This window comes from Topomyia yanbarensis, chromosome 3 (assembly GCF_030247195.1).
Source record: "Topomyia yanbarensis strain Yona2022 chromosome 3, ASM3024719v1, whole genome shotgun sequence".
NCBI classification, from domain to species: domain Eukaryota; kingdom Metazoa; phylum Arthropoda; class Insecta; order Diptera; family Culicidae; genus Topomyia; species Topomyia yanbarensis.
In genome coordinates this window covers 9,398,242-9,426,191 of record NC_080672.1, presented here as the reverse complement: position 1 = coordinate 9,426,191, position 27,950 = coordinate 9,398,242, and the positions used below count along the sequence as shown (strand labels likewise).

The window sequence follows — 27,950 nt, the reverse complement described above, 5'->3', positions numbered from 1 at the left end:
ATTTAAGAGTCACAGAATTGCAACTGACGAGCTCCGGTTTTAATTCTCCATTGCTTGAAAAGCACTATTGATGTTTTATTTTAATTAACCGATAACCATCAAATGCATCATGCATCAAATAAAAAAGTGTGTTAATGCTAATACCGGTGATCATGTCGAAAACCTAGGCTCATTAAGTCCTCAACGGGCGACAAGGTTCCATAGAAATGGTGACAACACACCACCTTGAGGCATCCGCAGCCACTCAGTTTCTTACTTGTTTTAACGATGAGCACAGAAGTCGGTTGTTAAGCATTGCGTGTATCCAGTTCGTGATATATGAAGGGACTCGATAACTTCGTGCTGCTTCTAAAATCGATTCGAAAGATACGCTGCCAAAAGTCCTTTCAATATCAAGAAAAACTCCTAAGCTAGAATGCTTATATGGAAAAGCTTGTTGTAGACAGTATTGTATAACAGGGCGGTAGAAGATTTCCGCTGCTGATATGCATGTTCTATTGCATGCCGCGGTTACTCGCCCAAGCCAATATCCCGAATGTAGTGGTCGATTAAACGTTCCACTGATTTAAAAATGAAGAAGGTCGGACAGATCGGTCTAAAACTCTTTTCCACCTCATAAGTAACGTGGCCACCTTTGGGAATGACTTCTACATTTATTTCTCGCCATGCTAATGGAATGTATCCTGTTGCAAGACAAGTAAAAAAAAATTCAAAACATGTTTTAAGTTTCATATCCTCTTATATGGGGCAAAACCTTCAATCGCTTATTTTATCAATTCAGTTGTCACAATTCTACGAGAAAATGCCCTAGAATCAGAAGTATCAGAAAACTCAGAAGCAGTCGTCATTGATGGCTCCCTATACACTAAAAACTGTTGCAAAACGACAGTAGAGTACTACATAATCGTCCGATGAGTCTTCACCATTGGTAGTTCTAATCGAACTGACATGAAGGTCTTTTGATTAGGAAAGTAACATACTGGAAGTACGCGAACATGTTCCCAGTCCATAAAAACGGTAATAAGCCAGACGTCAATAATTACCGTGGAATAACTTCATTTTGTGCTGTTTCGAAGTAGTTTGAGCTGGCGATTATGTAATCTCTTCAGGCTCACTGTAAGCAGTAGCTAAGTGCAGAGCCGTAACGACGCCCTTGACGGAGTCTCAGTCTTGCGCCCTTTGCGGCATGTGTCAAACCAATCTAATCGGAAAGTAATACCATCAATCTGAAGCACCAAAAACACTAGTTCTGTGAAATTTTAAGTATAAGTTCGATGTCGACTTGTCTTTAATATCATTCAAAATCAGGTGTTTAAAGGTTAAAGTATTTTTTCGGAAGACATTGGAAAATAAGTTGATGCTAGGTACTTGAAGGCGACGGACAGAGGATCGTTTCGCAGGACTCGGTGTGTAAATCAGTTTATTTGAATATTTGTTCCTTCATAACCCGTTCGGTATATTTAATTCTGATGCTTGGAAACTGGTAAAAATACAGAAAAAAACCCAATTTCCAAAAAATTTGACCGACGTTCGTTTGTGTTTGACTGTCGCTCGTTTCATGTAAATTCCAGCTGTATCTTTATATTCATGAAATCAGTTAACGGTAGGTATTTTGACGCAATGGAAGGAAAATAATAATCGAATTTTATAACTACACACCTCGAAATCAAAATAAAAATTTAGAATGTATTTAGCGTTGCGTGTAAGACGTCAAAGCTCTGAAAGAAACTAGCTCTACATCCAAAAAAACATCGAACGAAGTGGATCGGCGTAAGCCGTTTGTTGATCAGACTTGTCTGCGAGGGAGTGTAAATGTGATGCAAACATGTAGGGTGATGAGCCTATTTTCACCATACTAAGCAAGGTGCCTCACTAATTCGGTAATTTCTTGCTTTACGATCAATGGAATGCGTAAAAATTGACATAAACCGCTTAGCTTCGTTGTTAAGAACCAATGTAATAACACAAATGCGTTGAAAACAGTAAAATTCTCGTGTTTGAGCACAATGAAAACTCGAATCGAGTGCCCCTATTGTTGCGCTACCATTTGACTCAATGCGTTGAACAAAGATGGCAGACACTGCTCTAACCAACGTCTTCAAATGGGTCGGGTGATAATAGGAACATGGCGCAAATAGGCTCATCACCCTACATAAATGATTTTTTTTTCAAATTCGATGCAAATTTCTAGAGTGATCTACTCCAAGTATCAGACAATGACTTGCCATTTAAGTCACAGACATCGAACTCTGATCTGCTTTTGAATAATAGATAATCCGCTAAATATTCTAAGGATTTCGAAAGAACCGACGCAAGAATACTCATCACGACAGTTTTTCCAAAAGTGTTATGTGTTATTCTGACTGAAGCAAGCAAATTACGTTACTGATGACAAGCCTTTTACGAAGGACTATCGTATTTAAATGCCCGCTCACACCGTTGAGATCGACGGTGTAGTCATTGATTCGAGTTGGTCATGAGTGGAAATAATGAAGTACAGAGTTTGCTATTTCATTTACCCCTTGTTCTAACGAGCAAAGATTTTTAATGGCAATCGCACTGGACGGGACAAAATGCTGCATTCTTTCAAACTCGTGTCAAGTAACATTTGGCAGGAGATTCTTCATAACCATGCCACGTGTACAAACAGCGTCCGAGGAATCTAAAGTATTCTCTTAAAAAACGCTCTGTGTACTCTTTTGCTGAAATATTAAAAAGAGCTTACCACTACAAATCATTATGCTCTCTTGGCTGAGGAGTGTGATTCTGATGATCCCAAGAATTATAGGCAGATGAGATTCCTTACGAAAGCAGTACTTGATCTTAGAATTTTGAGATAAGTCAAGGAGCTTTCGGTGGTTCCAGGAATACCAAAAATCTCCTGTGACATTTCAACCAGAGATTCAACTTAGTGCAGAACTCGTTGATGAACGACAACTTTGTGATATTACGGAACTATTCCCGGCATTGAGAAGGCTTCAATTCTCACGGTACCCCGTAGGGTTGTCTTCTCGATTACAATTGATCTAGCTTACTCCACGATCTTTGCTACAGTTTTAAGGTCCATATGTGTGTGTGTGTGATTTCAAGCTCTTCTGCATAACTTTTTGAGTCGAACAAGTTCGGTATTCAACCAAGGGGTTCTTCTAGAAGCACGCGTAACTCAAAGCGGACAAGCCTCTTGAACGAGTTCGTTTAACCACGATCTCATCTAAGTCACATGGAGATTCAATTGACGAAAGATACCCATGAAACCTAGTCGCCAAATCCACTTCGTAGAAGTTCCAGTTCGTCGATTTGGGATAACTACATTTGACGATATCTAGCGAGGCATTTAAATAATCAAATACCGTAGCGCTGTCGGAGCAGAGAGCTACATCTAACATCTATTCACTGTCAGATCGTGCAAAAGTTGGGAGATTTCCTACAATAAGTATATAAAGATTTGTACTATTCTTTTTTATTCAATTCGTTTATTTGATAAGGCTCATTTGCGTTGACATGAGCCCTGGGAAAGCCTTAGGTAGCTAATTCGTGATGTCAATAAATCACTGCTTCAACCCAGTTGTCGAGGTGAAACGAGATCATTTTCTCGAACAACTTAGGAATATATGACAGCATTGCAATCGGTCGATACGAGTTGTGGTCGGAGGCTGGTATATTACCCTCAAGAAACTTATTAAATGTTAATTAATTCAGCAAGCGCTTCTTGGCAGAGTCTTATGTCAATAAACGTTTCTAGGCTTCCTTCGAGAAGTTCCGCAATATCGCCAAACCGTCGGTGGCTAACTGAGGCTCTAGGGGGGATATAGGTGGAAGCAATGTAAAGGTCTTTGTCTTTAATTCTAGTTTGGCAAGCGACAGCTTCAATGCCTGGTGTGAGGGGAGGTCGATTCGATTGAAAGAATAGCACTTTTTCATCCTCCCTAAGAGTAGTCTTCTCGATTCAAGCGAATAATATTAAAACCATGAAAGTTGAGGTCTGATTCTATTTTTTGCATAATGCAAAAGCATCGCATTTCAAATTATTTATTAGCATTTTTAAAGAATCGATTTTCGGAATAATGTTTCGGCAATTCCACTGTAGAACAGTGATCAGATCCGTGACCTCGTTCCATGAATTAGCACTCCAGTAAGAATTCGACCACGAGCTAGCAGGGAATGGTGTCTGTTGAAGATTCCCTTTCGATAAAAGTATACAGACATTGTTCCAATTGGTTGGACGGAGCCGAATGGTACACAAGACTCGACCCTTCGGGCCTAGGGAAGAATCATCAAAGTTTGAAAGTTTCCACGATTTTCTAAAATCTAAAATGAAGGTTACTGTCAGAATACAGATATTTTATTTGTGATAAAGACAATTCGTACAGTTAAATATCGCGATCAAAATCAAGTCTCGTTAGTAGTTAAAGTAACAAAAAGATATAACAAGTATCAACGGACAAAATTGTTTTGATAGTTTTTTTTATTGTGATATTCTGACGATTGCTTGAACGTTTTAAGAATTTCAATTACATTCCATTTAGTAATCTTCACCCCTACGGGGTGTTAAACCCGGTTTTCGACGTAAACTTTTATCCTTTTTACTATTCTGTTACCTCTAATCTTATGATGAACGCGAAAAGCATCCTCGCCGGGGTCAACCATGCCATGCATCCCCGCTCAGTGTGAAAAGTCATTAATTGAAAAGTTTACTTTCATCACCTAACCGAAATTAACACCTCCCATTCTTCTCTTTCTCTTTTGATTCTCATTCCATGTGCCGATCGCCGCGTTCATTCACAGGAATCGCCACCCAAACCATACTGGCCATTCCTGTGGGGCAACAGGTGATTTCGAACGTGAGCAGCGAGAATTTATTGCAGTGTTTAAATTTTAATGCCGCCGTCGGAACGAACAACAACAGCAACAGCAACCACAATAACAACAACAACAGCTTCAACGATATGTTGAATCATCACCACCCCCACGCCCACCTGCACAACCAGTCCCATCCGGGGAGTGCGGCCTTTGCGGCAGCAGCTGCGGCTGCCGCAGCTGTGGCCACCAGAGAGTCGCCAGTTACCATCAATAGTCCAATCAATAGCACTAGCTTACTTACGAATCCGCTTGCACTGGCTGCGGCTGCCGTCGCTAATAGCAACAATCATCACCATCACTCGCAGCATCATCATCACCATCAGCATCAGATGCACCAGCATCAGCATCAGCAGCAGCAACAACAACAGCAGCAGCAGCACCACCATCAGCAGCAGGTCAAACATTTGCACTTTAGTCACCAATCACCGACGGCATCCTCTTCAGTTGTCGGCGGCGGCGGTGGCGGTGGCAGTGTTGTTGGTGGTTGTGCACTATCAACGACACCTTCGATGGCACATCATCACAGTTCCACTTCTTCGACCGGACAGCATGTGGTCGATAAGATTAGGAATCTGTCATCTCACGAAAGGGCACCATCGGAAAGATCCACCCCGGAAATGCATCGGATTAAGCTGGAATCGCCGAAACAGGTGGCGTCACCGATTTCGGGCACTTCTCAGCGACCACCGAGTAACAGTTTTGCGTCGGTATTCGAAAAAAGTCCTCAACTCAAGCGAAACATCTCGCCCAGCATAGCACCGTGTACCGTTAGCAACAGCAGCACCAGCAGCAATGGGAGCTGCAACAGTAGCAACGGAAGCAGCCTGATTAGTGGCATCAGCAACAACGTCGGTCAGATTCATATCAGTAAAAATTTGACCAGTCCGCATCATTCGCCGTCGGAGAGTGCAATCAGTAGGTGAGTGTACGTGGCATCGGTTCCAAATTTAGATACGTATTTTGAATTGTTTCTTTTCAACGGAATAGTGTAGATTGTAAAAATTTGAGATTGAAATCATGAGCTAAATAAAACATGATGCGTTTTCGTTTTGCTTCTCGGAAGGAAACGCACGGTTGTTCATAATTGGCGGACGAATAAATTTTGAGTTGAAGCACAATAAATTTGCGTGGAAGCTTAGTGATTGTGTTTCCACTCAAACGACATCACTTGAAGCAAACCAATTTTAATGTTTAACATCTGCGCAATGAGTTAATGTAATCCCACATAAAATAATTTTTAATCATTTAATTTATCTACTATTTCACTTCAGTTGTTTCGATAGATGCATGTTTTTCTGATCGACGTGCGATCCCCATTAACAAACTGTCGGTACAATGTTGGTTCACATCCAATTTCTTATATTTAAAGTATACAATAAAATGGCCATACTTTGAAGTTCACTTGGCGCAAAATATTCCATTAGGAATGCAATGTGATAGCACAAAAATTCAGGTGGAAAAACTTTAGCCTTTCTAGAAATGTCTTCAAAACCTAAAATTATTTAAAATTAAACAAATCCAATTTCCCCAAACATAGAAAATTGAGACAAAGATATGTTGGGCACGCCGAGTAGATTCGCTGTCAGTTGATTTGCGTTTGTTATGCGCGATGAAGCAATTTCAGGAAGCCGATGTTTGAAAGATGTGTCACGCCACGTTATATTAAATCCTTTCTTTTTCTTGACGATATTTGCTTCGTGCTTGATTTTTACTCGACGAGCTTTGGGAATGTCCTTCCTTTCCTTCGATATTCGAGTAAAGTCAAACGTTACAGCAAGTTGACATCATCTTTTGATGTTGGCGTCAAATTGAAATCTTCGGTTTGTTGATTTTTCTTTGATTACTTATATTTGCTATCAATGAAATATTTTAAAATTTCAATGAGTTTTCAATTTGTTCTCACTGATAGTATAAATAGGAGGGCGACAATAAAACGACTATGTTTGAAATCAATATATTTGAGCAAAATCGGCTAATCCTAACCCCTGTATGGGGAAACACTTGCAGTTCTCGAAATTCCCACTAGAGATCACTGTGAGCTATATGAGCTTATTCATAAAGAGAGGTATGACAGTATGACTTTTCTGGCTTGAGAGTTGAGTATGCAGCACTTTGGATTTGTAGTTCGTATTTGTAGGACCTCATGCAGATTACCATTCCAAAGTATTTGATTTTGATTGACCAGTTTGGTAATTAGATACGACGAAAACCTCACTCTTCGGCTTTCAAATGATCCTAGTAGCCTTTGCATGCTAGCAAAATGTCGCCCTCACATTCGTACAACTAATATCGATTGAGCGTGAACGCGAGGTTCACAGTGTTTGGTAGTACGTCTCGAAGCGACCAACGAGCACCGACGGCAACAGCATATCCTACGTCTCTGCGACGAAAGCGAACAACATGCACGATGAAACACACAAAGCAAAATGGTAACCCAACCGATTCAGCAAACAACAACCGCCGGCAGCAATAGTACAGCTGTCGAAGGTGACGATCCACCCATGCGGGAAGATCCTCACAAAGCAAAATGAAAATATCTGTCGGTGTACCTCCATACACGCTTTGATTGTTTGCATGGTAATAGAAAAGGATGTACAAAATAGAAGCCTACCGTGAATTCCATTAAGACCCACCAAGGTATTTTTCCTAGGCTGGCAATGTTCTAGCGAAATATAGTGCTTGAGCCTCGTATTTCGTGTAATATAACAGAACTACTAAGAAATACTAGAAATGATACAAAAGTCACTAATCAGCATTCGAATAACCCTAATAGCCCTCGCCTATTCCCAAAATATCAGCCCATCATCGTGCAACCTGTGCCAATCCATCGCATTGGGTATGCCTCTTCTGGGAGAGGTAATCAACGAGCACTGACACGCGACACTATGCACCACGTCTCTGCTGCGAGAGCGAATGACATGCGGAAAGATCCGCGCAGAGCAAAATGCAAACATCTATCGATGTGCATCCGTCTAGGCAGACACCGTGTACGTTTTACTCGGTTGCACGGTAAGAGGCGGTATTGAATGTTTTAGAAGCTTAGCGTCTATTGTATTCTGCCTTACTTTGGTATTTTTGTCAAGGTCGTTTAGACGGAATGTAGTACTTTGAAGTGGTAGTTCACGTGATGTACATGAAAATTGATTGACCTATTCCCAAGTTGTACAGCATATAATCGCAAATCAGTCCTATAAAGATAGGCAATATCTTAGAAAACGGGACAAATATGCGATCATGGGCAGTGGAGTCCGATGGAAATGGTCCGATAATCGATGGACACAAAAACGTTCACATGGAAATTTGTTATAAATTTCATATATACTTTAGGTTTAAAATATGAAGCTTAGCTGCAATTTAAAAAAATCTTTTCAGCGGTTTAGTAAGAACCCCAAATCTCTGGAAATTTTTGGATTTTTTCTGTTCACCAGTCCAGTGCGTTAGGAAGATTCGACTGTCAAAATTGTCTCATTAGACCTATTAAAATAAGTCATCAATTTTTTTTCTAAAACTTAATTTACTATCAAAAATATTTTTTTTTATCAATGTGGCAAATTTCTTAGACCAATGGAGTTCTGGAAAAGTGGTTGCACTCAATCATTTCTGATGTATCAACGGGTTCCTTTTCACTAAGATATTGAACGTGTTGTTTGGTGAGTGAATAGCGTGAAACCAAACCCCATTTAGTGGATTCTTTAGTAGCGCTCGAGGCAAACCACCCTATGTTACTGTTTGTGACATTCTCGCTTTCTGCTGTCTTCCGTGCATATTATTTCCTAAAACGATAAATTTTCAAATAATATTGTCCTCACTACATTTCTAGTTATTTGGGGAACATCATAACATTTCATTTTTCGTCGTTTCAGAGATGTATGAGATTTTCCTAACTTTGGCTTACCTTTCCACCTGGTTCATATGCATAAGAAAAGCGGAGTACGCCCTTTGTGGATGTTAAGCAGCGCTATCCAACTTCAAACGTTAATAACTATTTAACGGTTGGTTGGATTGTCTTGCAGTCTTCGGCAAATTTATTCGGCATATCTTTATACGCTTAACTCTTTCCTAGGACCGTGTATGGATGTTCACATCGGTCTCTAGCAGGACATTTGAGAACAGCAAGTGTTTCCCCATACATTTTGTTAAAAGTCCCATACAAACTTCAAGCTCTTCGGGTGAGTGGTTAGGGTTAATCGATTGGGGGGTCTAGGTTGCGAGATATGTTTTTTATATAAATCGTTGTGACCCTAATAGTTTTCTGTTTGATGTCAGAGGACAATTTTTCTGCGCGTATTACCTTACACCAAAACATCGAGTTTAATTCTCAATTTGACATCAAAGTGCTGGAGATCGTACAAGCTCTATTCGGCAGCCAGACGTCATCGTTAATATATTTTGGGGGGTTTCGATTTAATATTTTGCTGATAATTGATGAAGCTATATGACTCATTATTTCCTAATTTCACAAATTAGAATATATTGTCATGTCGTCTCATCACTTCCCTGAAGAGAAGGGAAAGGGAGGTGGAAGAGAAAGGTATGAAAATTGATAATGAAAACACGACCCGAAACGGTAAACAGCCTGGACTCTTCACTCCTGAAAGAATAATGAAACCTACTGATACAACCAATAGGTCTTTACCAAACTGATTTGGGAACAGTTTTAGTTCCCTGTGCATTGATTCGTCTATGTACGGATAACAAAACATCCGAATACGCAATAGTTGAAGTTTCGTAATCGGATCCATAAAGACAACTTAGCGGCAGTGGTAGAACTAGTTTTGGACCAACAAAGTCAGTCGCAGTACCCGCTCTACCCAATCCGTCCGCCCATTTATTGGCAGTAATACAGGAATGCGCGAGTACCCTTGCAAGGTAGAGAGCATTTGAAAGAAGATTTCCGCTTGGAATACGGTACAGTATGTACCAAACGAATGGGATTTGTCTAGCAGTGCTGGGAAAATCATAATCAAAAAAAAAATCAAGCCGCAATCATGGCTTATAATTATCGCTTATGATTTTTTCGAAAATTCTCACTGCCGATAAAATCATGCCGTGATCACTTTCTTAACTATCAAAAGATCATCTCACAAAAATCACTACCGATTTTTTCTTGCCCTCTATCAGTGGTGATTTTGATCTGTGGCTGAATTTGATAATTGAGAGGGTGATCCCGGCATGATTCTATCTGCAGCGAGCAATTCGGAAAAAATCACAAGTGAGCATTATCAGCCATGATTGCGATTTGATTTAATTCTTGGATCGATGATCATTATCTATTTTCGAACATTATGGATATGTTAGGGGTGTCAATGAGCCAAGCTAAAAAATTTTTCAACTTTTTGGGAAAGTGTTTTATATTGAAAGGCAAGTTGAGGGCTGTTGAAAATCAATAGTTTTTGGACAGTTTAAATGCACAGGGGGTCCGCCGATGCATCAAAATGGAATTTTTTCCAACTTTTTGGGAAAGTATTTTATATTGAAAGGCAAGTTGAGGGCTGTTGAAAATCAATAGTTTTGGACATTTTCAAAACTTTGATGTGTCGAAGTGGATTTTTTTTTCAACTTTTTGGGAAAGTGTTTTATATTGAAAGGCAAATCGAGGGCTGTTGAAAATCAATAGTTTTGAACATTTTCAAGGCACAGGGGGTCCGCCGATGCATCAAAATTAATTTTTTTTCAACTTTTTGGGAAAGTGTTTTATTTTGAAGGGCAAGTTGAGGGCCCGAAAAGTTGAAAAAAATCAATTTTAACGCATCGGCGGACCCCCTGTGCATTTAAACTGTCCAAAACTATTGATTTTCAACTACCAACAACTTGTCCTTCAATATAAAACACTTTCCCGAAAAGTTGAAAAATTTCCATTTTGACACATCGGCGGACCCCCCTGTGCATTTAAACTGTCCAAAACTATTGATTTTCAACTACCAACAACTTGTCCTTCAATATAAAACACTTTCCCGAAAAGCTGAAATCGTTAGCATTTGGATTATTTTGCATCCCTACATGTGTGTTGGATCGCTCTCACTCCCAAAATCATTTGGCTAAATCATCATCATAAGGAGTTTCTTACAATAATCATGTACAATACCATCAACCCCGATTTTGCATCTTTTCTATCGTACCTGATTTTCTCAACTTCATAATCCTGATCAAAAAAAATCATAATCAGGCCGTGATCACAGGCGGTGATTTTGTTGCAATGATTTTTTGCTAGCACATTATCCCTTCAGAGAAAATCACTAGCGATTTTTTATGGTTGTGATCACAGCACAGCATGATCAGCAGTGATAATTATCACTGATGATTTTTGATTTTTGGTGATTTTCCCAGCACTGTTGTCTAGTTTCAATTGACGAATATAGACACCAGCACCGTGGATAACAAACTACGTATTCTTCAACAAGCCGCTTCTTCCAGCCAGACAGCTATTCTTCATGAGGAGGAATTTATACGTAGAATGTTTCAAAAGGAAAACTACATATGGGGGCAAGTATATACTCATCCCAAGTAACCATTTGGGGCCACAATCTTATGTGCAAAGTTGCACGATCAATTGGGTTCCTGTTCGAAAACCCAGTAATGGCCGTATTCCGTTGAGCAAAAGTGTTGATATGGAATCTTTCCCATTTCCGAGTAAATGGAACTTTGATTGTTTTGGAGGGATTTATGTTCAGGCCTTCCATTTTTGCATCACTTCGAGGTGAAGTTCAATGCAAATTGTATTCTATTTGAGACAATTACACTATCATCTGCAAATCCAGTCATTTCGTATCCCATTTCAGTTATTGATTTCAATAGCCCGTCTACAACTAATGACCGCAATAAGTGTGACCGAACTCCGCCTTGAAGACATCCCATATTTGTTTTCATAGTCAGCGTCGTGTTTCCAAGCGTTTCCACTGTTCATAAGTATTGAATGAATCCAATTTATTGGTAAATATCAAAACCATGTTTTCTCATAGCATTCCGCATTGAACTATGAGATGCATCGTCGAAAGCTCTATCTATATCGAGAAAAGCCGCAAGTAATTTTTCTTTTATTTCAATAGAATTCTCTAGTTTTCTAACCCACATGTGTAATGCATCTATTGTTGATTTGTGTAGCATTATTGGCAGTATTCCATTCATCCCCGGCCATTTGAATGGTTTAAAGGAGTCGATCGCCCATTCCACATTTGCGTCCGTAAATATAACACACACTATTTCTATTTGAGTCATATGAGCTTCACATGAGTCAGACTCAATGGTGAAAGTTACATCGTCCTTCTTAACACTACCCAACCCGTTTGTATGATTTTTGAGAAAGCTTTTTGTAGTCCAGCAACGACAGGACTCACTCGCACATCAGCCTCCAACTCTTTTATCGATATTTCCTAATTTCTACGATATATGTCGAAAGAGACTTTTTATATTCAGCCCGATTAACCTTCCGGTACTCGCGCCGTTGTATTTTGTGCCACACCTTCAGAAAATCTAGCGAAATCTTCTTTCAGCATCAGCGGCTGCTCATTCGGGGAGCCCTACGCGCGAGTGCCGGAGGGTTAAACAATTTTATGCGCTTTTCTAGGATTTTTCCACCATGGTGCGTCTTTATTGAATTACTCGTTTTAGCTGGATAGGTTCTATTATAAGCATCCATAGATGTTACAACATTTGACGAGATCTCTAATTCTTCTTCGGTTTGGATTTCTGCTTCAATATATGCTTTTGCGCCAGCAGTTGAGAGAAGGATGTAAACCAATTTTTGTTTTTGGGATTTCTGCAGACTTCTGTTAGGGTTTCTCCTGCTCTATATTTGAAGAGTACGTGCGTCTGGTTTGATAGAGAAGTTTCATCAGACACATGCCAATCTATGATGTTCTCAGAGAGTTTTGGGCTTAACATTATTATATCCAGCACTTCCTCACGTATCTCATTTTCAAAAGTAGGTTTGCTGCCTCTATTACATATATAATATACATATTATATTATTGAATAAAATATACTCTATAAGGCACCGACCTCTTTCGTTGATATCACACTTCCCCATAGAAACCAATAATGAAGTGCTCATTTTTTTCCTATAGTAGTCGACAAAATCAGTTACTTCCTGTGGAGAGGTTTCCTCTGATTCCCCTGGAAAGTAAGCAGAAACGACTATAATATCAGTTCTCCCTCCCTTTTTATGAACTCGGTTATTGGTGAAAAGTTAACATTTGTAATCACCAAAATAGCCACAGACGGCATATACACCAAGTTGTCAAATATTACCTTACCCGATTGTGTAGATATTCCTAGAATATTGTTTCTCATAGCCCATGGTTCTTGGATTGAAGCCACGTCTATATTTTCTTTTGTGAATCTGCGACGAAGGATGCCATTTGCTCATTTCGCATGATGCACATTCGCTGGGATATTATTTTTATTTTTGTAGCTCATCATTTGAGTCCCACGACTTGCGAAGAAACAAAACGTTCACTGTGCCAAATATTCGCTTAACACAGTAAGGGTAGGGGAGACTGAGGAGACTTGATCCCCTTTTTTATTTTTTAATCCTACTCCGTGGAATGATACAAAAACTATGTATTTTTTGTAGTTTTATATTGTTTCTAGGGTTGACTGATAATCATAAAAAAATTACAAGGAAATATTATACTGGACATGAGCTATGAGCATTTTTGGAAAACAACAAAAAACTGGAAAATTCTTTGATTAGTGGAGACTCGATCCCTAATTTGGGGACACTTGATTATTTTTTGAAAACGTGTTTAAATGAGCATGTAGGGTAATAAGCCTATTTTTACCCTTTTTCTATTATCATCTTACCCATCTGAAGCCTTTGGTTAGAGCAGCGTCTTCCATCTTTGCTCAACGCATTGGCTCAAATGGTGTTGCGATAATTGGGGTACTCGATTAGAGTTTTTGCTGCGCTCAAACAGAAGATTTTCATCATTCTTAAGACAATTTTGTTATTATATTGGCTCTTAATAAGAGGCGAATGACCTTAAGGCTAAAACCTCTATAATCGAAATAAAAAATGGCTCCTAATTACAAAGCAAAGAAGCTGAAATAATAAAATTAATAACGAAATAATGTGGTACCCTCCCCGATAGGAACAAAAATAGGTACCTAACCCCATTCAATGATATAATGTATTGTGGTATTGATTAAATTGTTGTGATTACATATTACTATTTTTGTTACTACATATCACGCATCTCTCACAAGATTTTTTTTACGAATTCCCCAAATCTCTGTGCAATTATTTGAAAGCTGTCGTTATTATGGTTGAGGAACGTCAAATGTGGGATGCATGGTTGCTACGTATACTGTAGTAAACAATTACAGTTAAGTTTTTGTACGATGAAGCGTTCATTTTTGATAGTATTTTTTGTTATTTTATGGCAACAATGACTTCAATTGTTCTGGTGTGAATTTGGTTATTTTCAGTGGTGTGTATGAAGCATGGCGAAGGGGATCAAATCTCCACGAATTTGAAGGGATCAAGTGAACCCATAGCACCTATTTCAGCAAACTTTAGTACAAGTATAGTTTAACAAAAAAATCAGCTCAATCATAACGTATTCATATAATTGACATTCTCCTGTAATTCTGTATGCAAAAGTATAGTATGCAGTGGGTTACTTTATCAATTGTATAAAAGTTTGAAAATTTAGAAAATAAATCTTCTTCAGTTCTTCTGAGATTTTTTTCTTTGAATCGGTAAAAATTCGGTAACACATGTCCAATTTATTTTTTTGTGTTAAAGAAACTTATGTTTAGATAAAGCTGCGCAACTTTCTAGTATATTCAATTAATGTATTCTGATCCGCCTTTGAGTTACAATGATGGGATCAAGTCTCCCCGGGGATCAAGTCTCCTCAGTCTCCCCTAAGGCTCCTGATACTCCGTTCGCGACTGGTATATTTTATACCTGCTAGCCTCTACACGGAGATACATTTTAACTTAGGGACTCCTACTTTCCTTCGCATCTTACGACATGGGAGCAGGAACCCAGTGGATCAATTCTTGGTGAGATACTTAATCCCGCCGGATCCCACACGGCCTTTATGCTGGTTTTGTCCGGAGAAAGATAATAGACTGTAATCAACCTCCTAGTGGACCACAGCCACAGCTGTCGTTAGTTGCGTCTTACTACATGCGGCCAGAAATCCAGTGGGTCGATTCTTTGCTGAAATACTACGAGAGATTACAGCCGCCGGTAAGCACACAGGTGATACGCTTGAATTATATTAGTACCGAATGGCGCAGGTGATGAAACAGGATAATAGCGGTATGTTTAAGCTCGTATTTCACCTTCAGAAAAAATTCCACCTCACGAAGGGTTGGTCGTTTTGCAAAAAATGTGAAGTTAACGATCGCGGTAGTAGGTCGAAGCGGTTCTGTTTCGTAAACTTTACTCATAACGACACGAAACTATCCAGAAATTCCATTGTTTTTGATACAATGCAGTCTGTCTACTGAAAACAACAACCTCTTTAATAGTAACATCGTATGAAGAGCGGATAGTGTTTTTTCTCAATCTGAATCCCTTTTCACGGTCAACCAGCAAATTTCTGCGTAAAAAAATGATTAAATTTAAACGAAATGTAATCCGGAATGGTTATAAACAAATATTGCTTGAATCAAAAATTTAATTTAAAATCGAATTAAAATAAATGCACGTAATTAAAGCATCAAAAAGCATATGATTTTACACTTTTATTCATATGTCATTACACGTAATATATTTTCAACCATTTTAGTATAAAAATAAAAATAAACGTATTGGTCAACGTGTAAAATTATATTGAAATTCGTTGAAAAAAATACGTGTATTTGTGGAATGATTTATTTTACATCTATTTTTATGCTCCAAATATGTGCATTAAATTAAATATAAAATAACAACATATTTTTTCTGTGTACGGTGATTGAAATGTCTTTTTACGTGCGATACCAATCACGAATACTTCAATAAGCGGAGACAAAATTTGTGGTCCTGAGTAAACAAGCATGCTGTTCCGCAAAGGAACGAAGAGTTCTTGGAGTATAGTGACCCTTGATAAGGTATCTAGCAATAATCGGGCGCTAGTTTAGTTTGGCTTTAAGTTAGCGTCAGATTCTGATAAGAGACACTAGAAACGCAAATTCCATAAATAATTCAGATGATTATATGTTGATTTCAAGCGGGCGTATCACTTTGAGATTCACTCATTTTTTGTTTTCGCGTACCTTGCTGTAGGTACAGGAATACCTAGTCGTAGTGATATTTCCAATTTATGCGGGAGCTTTTGCCGCGGTCGATTTTTTGTTGAAAAATTCGATAAAAGATTTTCACTTATATATTATGACTGGTTCGTTTTAATTAATAACAATAATATTCCTACTCACATCTTAAAGATGATGCCGGTAAAGTAAACCGTTGGTTCCGGTCCATACGTTGATGGGGATTTGTGGGATCAAGATGGTTATTCCTCAATTCTTCATTTTATAATATTCATGATTGCACATGTTTTGCCGCGTATAATTTGAAATTTACCTTGATTTGATGGTATTGTAAGAAAACACGTATCCGCCGGGTGATGTCAATCGAGCTGACATTTTTTTGGGCTGAGCCAACTAATTGCTTTGTGTGTTTAGTGTTTATTTGATCAACTAGGGAACTAATCCATTGGGAATTTTGTGTGCGTAGGAAACACGCATGGTCTTATCTGAGCGGAATGATGATTGCTTAATCATGTATGAGAATTAAGAATTGACAATTTGCTAGAAGAATCGAATATCAGTTACCAATTTGCAGCAGTCAGATCATCGCGAAGAACTACATGTTCTATTGTCATATTCATTGGCTTGTTTAGTCCATTAAATCATCAATTAATTATAATAATTGTTCTCATTGTATTGAGTACTTGCATATACTTTGGAGTACTAAATGCACTCTATTATTGAGTGTCATGTTAAACATATTTCTTTATGAGTATAAAAACTCAATTATTTGATTATTGACATGAAAGTGGGCTCAACCAGGCTGTTGTTTTAAATCAAATTAGTTTCTTCTCGTTCTCATTGTCTCTCCAATCTCCAATCTTGATTGTGTATTCGACTTACAAAATTAGTCGTTTAAGGTATTCCGTTAAGAGTGGCTGTTCAGTGGCTGTTCGGCCATCTATGGGAGCTGTCCATAAATGTCAGCTTCTTTCTCCGAACAGCCTAGATAAGCCGTGTAGTGTCGGTAGTGGTTGTTTCAACCGGCTAAGAATTACACTACGGACTACCTGTTCCAGTGGTAAAAATCCACCAAACAGGGAACCCCAATTCCATAGTGTCATGCGACCCGTGCTATGGGTAAAATTGTTGAGGGGGTTTAAAATATTCTCAATGGCGAACGGAGCCTGGGAAGAGCCGGGCGAACTCCCCAGTAACTGGCTCTGGTCCACTAGGAGGTTGATAACTCTATTATCTTTCTCCGGACAAAACCAGCCTAGAGGCCGTGCTGCATCCGGCGGGTTTGAAGTATGTCAGTTATGGAAATAACTGTCAAATTCATTCGCAAAGGTGGCAGCGTCACTTATGAGGAGGCAAAGAGCTTTAGACCGATCAGTCTGATCTCCTTCCTTCTCAAATCAGTGGAACGTTTAATCGACCACTACATTCGGGATGGTAGCTTGGGCGAGCACCCGCTGCATGCAATGCAACATGCATATCAGCGGGGGAAGTCTACTACCACCCTGTTACACAATGTTGTCTACAACATTGAAAAAGCTTTTTCACAAAAGCAATCAAGTTTAGGAGTTTTTCTCAATATTGAAGGTGCTTTTGACAACGTGTCTTTCGAATCCATTTTGGAAGCAGCACGAGATCATGGAGTACCTTCATATATCACGCAATGCTTAGCAACCGACATCTGTGCTCATCGTTAAGACAAGTAGAGATGAGGAAACTGAGTGTCTGCGGATGTCCTCAAGGTGGTGTGCTGTCACCACTTCTATGGAACCTTGTCGCCGATAGCTTGTTGAGAAAACTAAATGAGCTTGAGTTTCCGACGTATGGTTTCGCCGATTATTATCACCGGTATTTGCATTACCACACTTTTTGATTTGATGCAACAAGGCTTATGTGTTGTTGGGCGGTGGTGTCTTCATGTTGGGCTATCAGTTAATCCAAATAAAACCTCAATGGTGCTTTTCACGCAACGAAGGATTGCAACCGGAGCTCGTCCATTGCAGTTTTTTGACTCTGAAATTATTGTCGCAGATCAAGTTAAGTACGTTGGGGTAATTCTCGACTCAAAACTTAATTGGACAGCTCACATCGATTTCAGGATCAAGAAAGCTTGCATGGCCTTTGGCCAATGTAGACGGGCTTTCGGCAAATCTTGGGGACTCAAACCCAAGTACATTCAGTGGATCTACACAACAATTGTTAGACTAGGGTTACCAAATAGACTGAGAGCAAATTAAGGACATCCCTGCCAAATGTTTTGCCAGTTATGTCACTTGATCCGGAATTCTGAAAAAATAGTCGAAATTCTGGCGGTTGAACTGGGACGTAGTAACTCAATCGAGACAAATTAGAATAGTGTAGTGCGAATACCGAACTTTGGCCAAACCTCATATTGAGCTATCCACCAAATTTCGGTTACTTCTGAGTAAAACAAATTTTGGTTGCCATGAGTCGCAGTGAGCATGTATTGCAAAAAAAAAATCGCTGGAAGAAGTTGATTCTTTTGGAATAAAGTTGATCTGAATAATTTAATACAGGGTGATTCGTCATGACGTTTTTTTTAATCTAGTAAAAAAATTGAAAAATGTAGTAAATCGCGAATTGTTTATTTGTCAATCAAAAGAACATTTTTTGCCATTTATTGTTTGAAAACAATTTCTTTTAAATGTTGACCATGTTGGAGCTTCAGGTAGTCCATTCGACTGGTCCAAAAATTTTGATGACAGATTCGAGTATTTCAAGTGGTATCTGGCTAATTACTCGTGTAATGTTGGTTTCCAATGCTTGGGGATGTTACCGCCGCTATGTTTTCTTCACTGCGTGCTGGATGTGGTCGATTTTTTCGCTAATCATCCAATAACGGGAACTACAACGCTTAATTTTTGGTTGTATGGTGAATAGTTGAGTCAGTTGGCCGATTATGTCGACCATATTATGGTCGGAGTGCACTAAACACATTTCCCATAGATCGCTGATTTTCGAAATATAGTTGAATAATTTGAAGATGGTGAGTCAGTGTAAGTCGTTCCATTATGAAATGGCAAACAATACTAAACTACAATAGCATGACAGATTGCAGTTAGTACCCGTTAACTACTGGAAAATGCCTGTTAAAAAACTTCATGTTGAACCACCCTGTATATGCCAAGGTTTAAGACTAAAATTAAGGACATTTGAAGTAAAATAAGGACGCTTTCCAAAAACCTCGAAAGTAAGGACATGTCCTTTAAAATAAGAACCGTTGGTAACCCTAGTTAGACCAATACTGGCATACGGGTGCCTTGTTTGGTGGCAGAAGGGAGAAGTCATGACAATCCAATCAAAGTGAAACCATCTTCAGAGGGTGGTCTTTATGGCGATGACTGGTGCGTTCTCGACAACACCTACTGCTGCTCTCGAGGCACTCTTGAACATAAAACCACTACATGTGTTTCTGAAACTAGAAGCACTTTCTTGTGCATACCGTCTTAAGGTTACTGGGCTCTGGAACAGTAACCCAATAGATCGTGTAACTAGCCACACAAGACTGTGGCCCCAAATGGTTACTTGGGATGAATATACACTTGCTCCCAGTGACCTTACACTCACATGTAGTTTTCCTTCTAAAACTTTCAATGTGAGAATTCCTCTTCGTGATGAATGGCTGTCTGGCTGGATGGAGCGACAACTTGAAGAATACGTAGTTTGTTATACGGACGGTTCTTTGTTGGAGGGCCGAGCCGGTGCTGGTGTCTATTGTCATGAGATGAGATTAAATCAATCTCATTCGCTTGGTAGATACTGTACCGTATTCCAAGCAGAAATCTTTGCGATTCTGTGTGGCGTACAATCCGCACTTCAACAGGGAATTTGCGGTAAAAGAATCTATTTTTGCTCTCACAGTCAGGCTGCCCTGAAAGCACTTAGTTCTGCAGATTCGAGATCGAAATTAGTATTCGCATGTCGAACTCAAATCGAAGAACTTAGCATTTCAAATGCTATCTACCTTCTATGGGTACCCGGTCATTCCGGTATTACTGGAAATGAATGGGCGGGCGAATTGGCTAGAGCTGGCGCTGCGACTGATTTCGTTGGTCCAGAACCAGTTCTACCACTGTCAATAAGTTGGATAAAGCACAAGATTCGCTCTTGGGCTGCAGTCGAACATGCCAACCATTGGCGTAGCTTGCAAACTTGCGTTCAAACAAAGGCTTTTCTGCCGGATGTGAGTCCGAAAATGTCAAGAAATTTGTTGCATTTTTCCAAGCACAACTGCAATATTCTGGTCAGGGCACTGACTGGACATTGCAAACTCAATTATCACATGGCTACTATTCAGCGCGCTGAGTATTATTCATGTGATCTTTGTGAATCCGATTACGGAACATCATATCATTTGATATGCAATTGCCCTGTATTAATGGAATTGCGCATCCGGTTTTTTGGTTCTCCATACATAGATGAACCTATGTACAGCTGAAATTTAAGGATATGCTTTTGTTCCTAACCCAGTGTGGTAAAGAGCTATAGTTTTTTAGCCGTATTTGAATGACAATATCTCTTCGGGGGTGTTGTCGTTCTGTTATCTCAATATCCCCTCGGGGGTGTTGATATATCCGCTCACTGTTTGAGTAGAGGTTCTAAATCCCTCCGGGGGTTGGAAGTTTTATTCCTGCTATTGTAGCACCTGCAGATCGTTCAGCATCACTCCGGGGGTGCAGAATGCTCTGTTTTAATTGTTCTGTGTCGTTGTTTTTCTTACCCCTAACCTTACCACTTCCCCAATCCTTCCCATCAGGAAAATGATGAAAAGACGATTCTTGGCAAGGCACAAATCTCCGATCAACATGGGGAACGTGCCATTTGAGCCAGACGCTACTGATTCCTGATAGTGCTTATTTTATACCGTTTAAATGCGCTTCAGTAAGAATAACAACGCTCGCGAATAATGATGATATAAGAAACGGTACCTTATTCAAAGGTTCGCGAAGAAAGAAACCAGTACATGTTTGTCATTTCATTTCTTATAATAATAATAGTAAAGTTTGGCTTGCTAAATCTTTAATTACTGACATTAGCGTATCTATTTCGATAAATGTCTGGAGACAGTAGAGGTTGCTTCACTTTTCATAATATTGTATTGTTCTTCGAATGTCGTGTTTCGTCGGAATAAAGAAACAAGGAATAATAAAATTGTCCACACGCTGTTTGATTCAATTAAACTTAGGTAACACTCCAGACTGTCGGCTGTCCGGAGCTTGCTGCTTATACTAAGTTGCTTTTTCACAAACCGAACATTTCCAAATTAATTCAATAAACGATAAATAAATTCATAAATTGTCGGCAGCCGGCTGCCCAGAGCAATAAACACATGATACATTTCCGAGAGTTGCATAGATCGTATCACCTATCATGGTGAATCCACATTTGTGTAACTCTTTACCGCATCCTACTAAGAAAAAATCTTTCCCGCGGCAAACGTGGAGATGCAGAGGTATACACGGTCTCCATAGCAACGTTTGTTACACTAACATTCCTTTCATTCGCCGATTACTGTAAGGCAGCTTTATTGGCATTTCAAAGTATAGAATTCTCAAAACGTACACATTGGGAATGGATGGCTACTCTGTATTCGCTGATTCTCTGTGTAATTTCGCTTGTTCTGGTCGGTCACGGAGTAGTTATAACGAATTGTAAGGTCGTCATGTTCATGCTTCAGCGTCCACTGAACAATATTTTTGCCAATAAGTGTGAATGTCATAATAGCAACTAAAATAGTAATTTCCGAATCCCATTCATTTACTCATAATTATATTTTTCAATCCCCACAGAATCTCGACATCGAACGGTGAAATCACGGTGACCAAGTCTCAAGCGCCCCCGACTTCGCCCCTATTAGTACAAAAGAATCATCCCGCATCGATGCACTTCAATCCATCCATTTCTCCCCAACCGTTGGTTCATCATGCGAGAGATCAACAGCTTCATCAACACCATCCCCACCACCACCAACACCACCACCACCAACAGCAGCATTCGATGCAATCTGCACACGGCTCACCACAATCCGCTATTGTTGCGTCGGCATCGGCGGTGGGGGAAAATCTGCTGCAAAAGGAGCACAAACTATGTGCCTCGTCGTCCTCCGCCGGCAGCATCCTTCCTTCCACCGGCAGTAGTACACCGGGCGTGATTTCGCTCACCTTGGAAGACATGGAGCAGAAAATTTCCCCCCACTCTTCATTGGCCTCCGGTTCCTCGTCGTCCAAGAGACACCGTAGCCTAACACCCCCGCCACGAAAGCACAGTCCCACCGGATCGGTTCAGCTTTCCCAGGATGACGAGGAGGATGAGGAGAACAATTCCAACCACAATGAGCTGGAAGATTCACCAAGTAAGCCAAGAAGGTTTCCGTTTTATTCCGATTTTAATAAGACACACTCGCGCACACACACATACAAATACTTTTAACACAAACGAACACACATACCATTTACCATTTGATCAAAGGAAGCCAATTAACTTTCGCCGAACGAGCGCGCCAGCACTTGAGACAATTATAGCTAATTTAGAGCAATATAAGCAGATGATACTCAAGTATAATAATTGTGCTTAACGTCCGATCGTTGCGTGAAGGCACGAAGAGGCTAGAGCATCAGTGTGACGGAGACAGACAGAGAGAGATGTACGCGTTCGATCCGAAGACGATTGCCGGCTGATGTCACACCATGATTAACCCTCATTGTGTGTTGCCATATTGCGGTAAACAGTTCAGATAGTCCGGCAGCAAAATGGAATGATTTTTTTCAATTTCCGAGTCAATTAATTTGACATTCTCCATTAACGCTTAATTTACGCTAAACAGTTGCCTAAGTGCGGTGCTTTATTCGTTATTATTGGCAAAACAGCTTGCGGCTGTGGCGCGCGGCTTGTGAGCAGGAGGAACCCTGGCCGGGACGCTTCCAATTTAAAATCATTTTTTTTAAATTTAGGACCTATTTGTGACAGTTTTGATTTGAAATAATAATTTATTTTTTTACTAAGTCAAATTATTACACCTAAACACAAACACCTCCACAACATCCACAGCCAATTTCGACACGAATAACTGTTAATTTTTCCTCACACAGACGAACTAACGATCAACCAAACCAACTGCAACGTGGTGGACGGAATCGACCTGGACGACATCAAGGAATTTGCGAAAGCCTTCAAACTGCGTCGCTTGTCGCTCGGTCTCACCCAAACCCAAGTAGGCCAAGCACTGTCCGTTACAGAGGGACCAGCCTACAGCCAGAGTGCCATCTGCAGGTAAACTTCGATTTAAATTAACCTTCGCCTACTATGGCGTTTTCTTGAACTATTTTCTCAGATTGGCAATTTACAAACGCAAAATGTATCAAAATTTTTGTGGAAACCGATTTTTGCAAGAAATTCGTTCGCCAACTTTGATGGGTTGCGAAACGTACACTATGAGAGTAACGGTGCCAGGACATTGTTCTACCATTTTTTTTCGTTTTTCACTTTTGTTTATTACCAAATTTATTATCAGCGCAGCGAAAGCGAAATAATTTATCGGTTATCACAATGTTCATTTTTTTCTTTCTCAATTTCTTTTACCCCGTGACACACTGTGGCTTTTGTGTTCGTTGTCACGTCGCATCTTGCTTGGATGGGTCACCGTTTTTGGGAATGTCACCTACCTTACCGTACGGGGAACTAAAACAATGTTTTGGGGGATGTTGTCCCCATGCAGTGCCCTTGCTGCACAAATGTACTGTGCCGCGCAGCTCTCGTCCCAGCAGCAACAAATGTATGTATTTAGGGAATATATATTTTTCATTTTCGAATTCGTAGTTTACGCTACTGTGAATAGCTAAAGTAACCTCGCTTGATTATGTTATGCTTGTGTCTTGGTATATGGGATTTATTTTTTTTTGCTTGTTTATGGGTATCCTATTTTAAAAAGAAGGTAAGATTACTGCTTGAAAATTTGTCAGCATGAGTGAAATATATTTTTTTAGTGTTGTCGACCAGAAAGCAGGCTGTATTAGTTATGGATTGAGAAGGTATGTACTCACACATATTCTGCATGCCAGAGTCAAGCATTAAGCAACGCCTACTGCCATGCTTGATTGCTTTGATTCGTTTATTTTGCAGTTTGGTTTGCGTCATTAAATCTAGGAGAATTGGCCAGGGCATTGTTTTGATTTTAGTTTTATTTAGATTCAACCTTTTTCAAAATTGCGCAATCGTTTAATTTTTCACTCAATGTCCTGGCAAATTTTTTTATTGGCAAGTGCTAACTAACTTTAGTTTGATTGGATTAAAAATTACCATTGATTCGAATCATTCCATACTTTTTCTCCTAATGCGTTTCGTCTTGTTCTTTCTCCTTTTCATTTTGTTTATTCCGAAAAATACTTCACTAAATCACATTTTTAAAAATACACACACACCTACACACAAACATGACTGTGTCTTCCATTGTTCTTGTGATGTTACCGACTGACACGTGTCTGTATAGGTTTGAAAAGTTAGACATTACTCCAAAAAGTGCACAAAAAATCAAACCTGTGCTGGAACGCTGGATGAAGGAGGCCGAAGAGAGGTATGTGTTTGATTGTTTACCGTACTTTTCCTTACTCACCTTCAAAATATTCATTCTCATTTCCATTTATCTGGCAACCGTTGGGATAGTTTTTGAATTACCTTATTCCTTTATATTTCCAGCCACAGTTCGCGATATAAATCGGGACAGAACCATTTGACGGATTTTATCGGCGTCGAACCATCGAAGAAGCGGAAAAGGCGAACCTCTTTCACCCCTCAAGCACTGGAGCTGCTGAATGGGCACTTTGAGCGAAATACACATCCGTCAGGTTGGTTGAAATCTTAAATTTACATTTCAATCCTAAGGTTGATATCAACGGTTCCTTGGACTCGTCACCTGTTGGATTCTTGGACTCTTGAACTTTTGGACTCTTGGAATCTTGGAATCGTGGAATCTTGAACTCATCGTGGACTTTGCGACTTTTGGACTCTTGGAATCATGAACTCTCGGAGTATTGAATTTTTGGACTCGGATTCTTCAACTCTTAGGCTCTGGATCTCTTGGACTCCTGGGCTCTTCAACTCTTCAGCTCTTGGATTCCTGGACTTGAGCTCCTGGACTCATAGACTCCTGAACTCCTAAACTCTGGGAACACTTAGAATACTTGGAAGTCTAGGAATTCTTGGAACTCTCGAAACTTGAAACTTTTTGAAGTCTATTGGAAATATCTTGGATTTTTCTTGAAACTCTCTTGAAGTTCTCTTGGAACTCACCTGAAACTTTCTTGGAACTCTTCCAATTCTCATGGAACTCTTAGATATCTCTTGAAACTCTCTTGGAACTCTCTTGGAACTCTCTGGGAAGTCTCTTGGAACTCTCTTGGAACTCTCTTGGAACTCTCTTGGAACTCTCTTGGAACTCTCTTGGAACTCTCTGGGAACTCTCTTGGAAGTCTCTTGGAACTCTTTTTGAACTCTTTTGGAGTTATCTTCGAACTCTCTTGGAACTCCCTTGGAACTCTTGGAACTCTCTTAAAAGTCTCACAGAACTTTCTTGGAACTCACTTGGAACATTCTTGGAACTCTCTTGGAATTCTCTAGAAACTCTCTTGAAACTCTCTTGAAACTCTCTTGGAACCCTCTTGGAACTCTCTTAGAACTCTTTTAAATCTCTCTTGGAATTCTCTTGGTACTCTCTTGGATTTCTCTTGGAACTCTATTGGAACTCTCTTGGAACTCTTTTGGAATTCTCTTAGAACTCTCTTGAAACTTTTTTGGAACTCTCTTGTAACTCTATGGGAACTCTATTGGAACTCTCTTGAGGCACTCTTGGAACTCTTTTGGAACTCTATTGAAACTCTCTTGGAAAACTTGAAGTTCTCTTGGAACTCTCTTGGAACTTTCTTGAAATTCTCTTGGAACTCTCTTGGAACTACCTTGGAACTCTTTTTAAACTCTTTTGGAATTCCCTTCTTGGAACTCTCTTGGAACTTTCTTAGAACTGTTTTTGAATTCTCTTGGAATTCTCTTGGAATTCTCATGGAATTCTCTTTGAATTCTCTTGGAACTCTCTTCGAACTCTCTTGGAACTCTCTTGGAACTTTCTTGGAACTGTCTTGGAGCTATCGTGGAACTCTCTTAGAACTGTCTTGGAACTCTTTTTAAACTCTTTTGGAGTTCCCTTCGAACTCTCTTGGAACTCTCTTGGAACTTTCTTGGACCCCTTTTGAAGTTCTCTTGGAATTCTCTTGGAACTCTCTTGGTACTCTTTTGGAACTCACTTGAAATTCTCCAGGAACTCTCCAGGAATTCTTTTGGAACTCTCTTGGACTCTTGAACTCTTGGACTCTTGGACTCTTGGAACTACTGGAACTACTGGAACTACTGGAGCTACGGGAACTACAGGAACTACGGGAACTACTCTTTTGGAGTTCCCTTCCAACTCTCTTGGAACTTTCTTGGAACTCTCTTGAAATTCTCTTGGAACTCTCTTGGTACTCCTTTGGAACTCACTTGAAATTCTCCAGGAACTCTCCAGGAATTCTTTTGGAACTCTCTTGGACTCTTGGACTCTTGGACTCTTGGACTCTTGGACTCTTGGCCTCTTGGACTCTTGGACTCTTGGACTCTTGAACTCTTGGACTCTTGGACTCTTGGACTCTTGGACTCTTGGGCTCTTGGAACTACTGGAACTACTGAACTACTGGAACTACTGGAACTACTGAAACTACTGGAACTACGGGAACTACGGGAACTACGAGAACTACTCTTTTGGAGTTCCCTTCAAACTCTCTTGGAACTTTCTTGAAATTCTCTTGGAATTCTCTTGGAACTCTCTTGGTACTCCTTTGGAACTCACTTGAAATTCTCCAGGAACTCTTCAGGAATTCTTTTGGAACTCTCTTGGACTCTTGGACTCTTGGCCTCTTGGGCTCTTGGACTCTTGGACTCTTGGAAGAATTGGAACTCTCTTGGTACTCCTTTGGAACTCACTTGAAATTCTCCAGGAACTCTTCAGGAATTCTTTTGGAACTCTTTTGGACTCTTGGACTCTTGGACTCTTGGCCTCTTGGGCTCTTGGACTCTTGGACTCTTGGAAGAATTGGAACTACTGGAACTACTGGAACTACTGGAACTACTGGAACTACTGGAACTACTGGAACTACTGGAATTACTGGAATTACTGGAATTACTGGAATTACTGGAATTACTGGAATTACTGGAATTACTGGAATTACTGGAATTACTGGAATTACTGGAATTACTGGAATTACTGGAATTACTGGAATTACTGGAATTACTGGAATTACTGGAATTACTGGAATTACTGGAATTACTGGAATTACTGGAATTACTGGAATTACTGGAATTACTGGAATTACTGGAATTACTGGAATTACTGGAATTACTGGAATTACTGGAATTACTGGAATTACTGGAATTACTGGAATTACTGGAATTACTGGAATTACTGGAATTACTGGAATTACTGGAATTACTGGAATTACTGGAATTACTGGAATTACTGGAATTACTGGAATTACTGGAATTACTGGAATTACTGGAATTACTGGAATTACTGGAATTACTGGAATTACTGGAATTACTGGAATTACTGGAATTACTGGAATTACTGGAATTACTGGAATTACTGGAATTACTGGAATTACTGGAATTACTGGAATTACTGGAATTACTGGAATTACTGGAATTACTGGAATTACTGGAATTACTGGAATTACTGGAATTACTGGAATTACTGGAATTACTGGAATTACTGGAATTACTGGAATTACTGGAATTACTGGAATTACTAGAATTACTGGAATTACTCGAATTACTCGAATTACTCGAAT

The 27,950-nt window shown here is 39.7% G+C and overlaps 1 protein-coding gene across 8 annotated transcripts in view; it reads left to right on the top strand.

The window, feature by feature from the left end:
- The window catches only part of LOC131691933 (probable nuclear hormone receptor HR38), a 392,678-nt gene that overhangs the window by 360,203 nt on the left and 4,525 nt on the right, over positions 1 to 27,950 (top strand). For 3 of the 8 annotated variants that reach the window (XM_058978694.1, XM_058978693.1, XM_058978698.1), the window contains 6 exons: positions 4,786 to 5,779; positions 21,873 to 22,435; positions 23,172 to 23,352; positions 23,798 to 23,854; positions 24,569 to 24,652; positions 24,775 to 24,923. In XM_058978694.1, coding sequence (XP_058834677.1) covers positions 4,786 to 5,779; positions 21,873 to 22,435; positions 23,172 to 23,352; positions 23,798 to 23,854; positions 24,569 to 24,652; positions 24,775 to 24,923 — 2,028 coding nt within the window. Of the gene's footprint in view, positions 1 to 4,785; positions 5,780 to 21,872; positions 22,449 to 23,171; positions 23,353 to 23,797; positions 23,855 to 24,568; positions 24,653 to 24,774; positions 24,924 to 27,950 lie in introns of those variants that run through there. The other 5 variants (XR_009305884.1, XR_009305885.1, XM_058978695.1 and 2 more) reach the window with 5 other exon arrangements.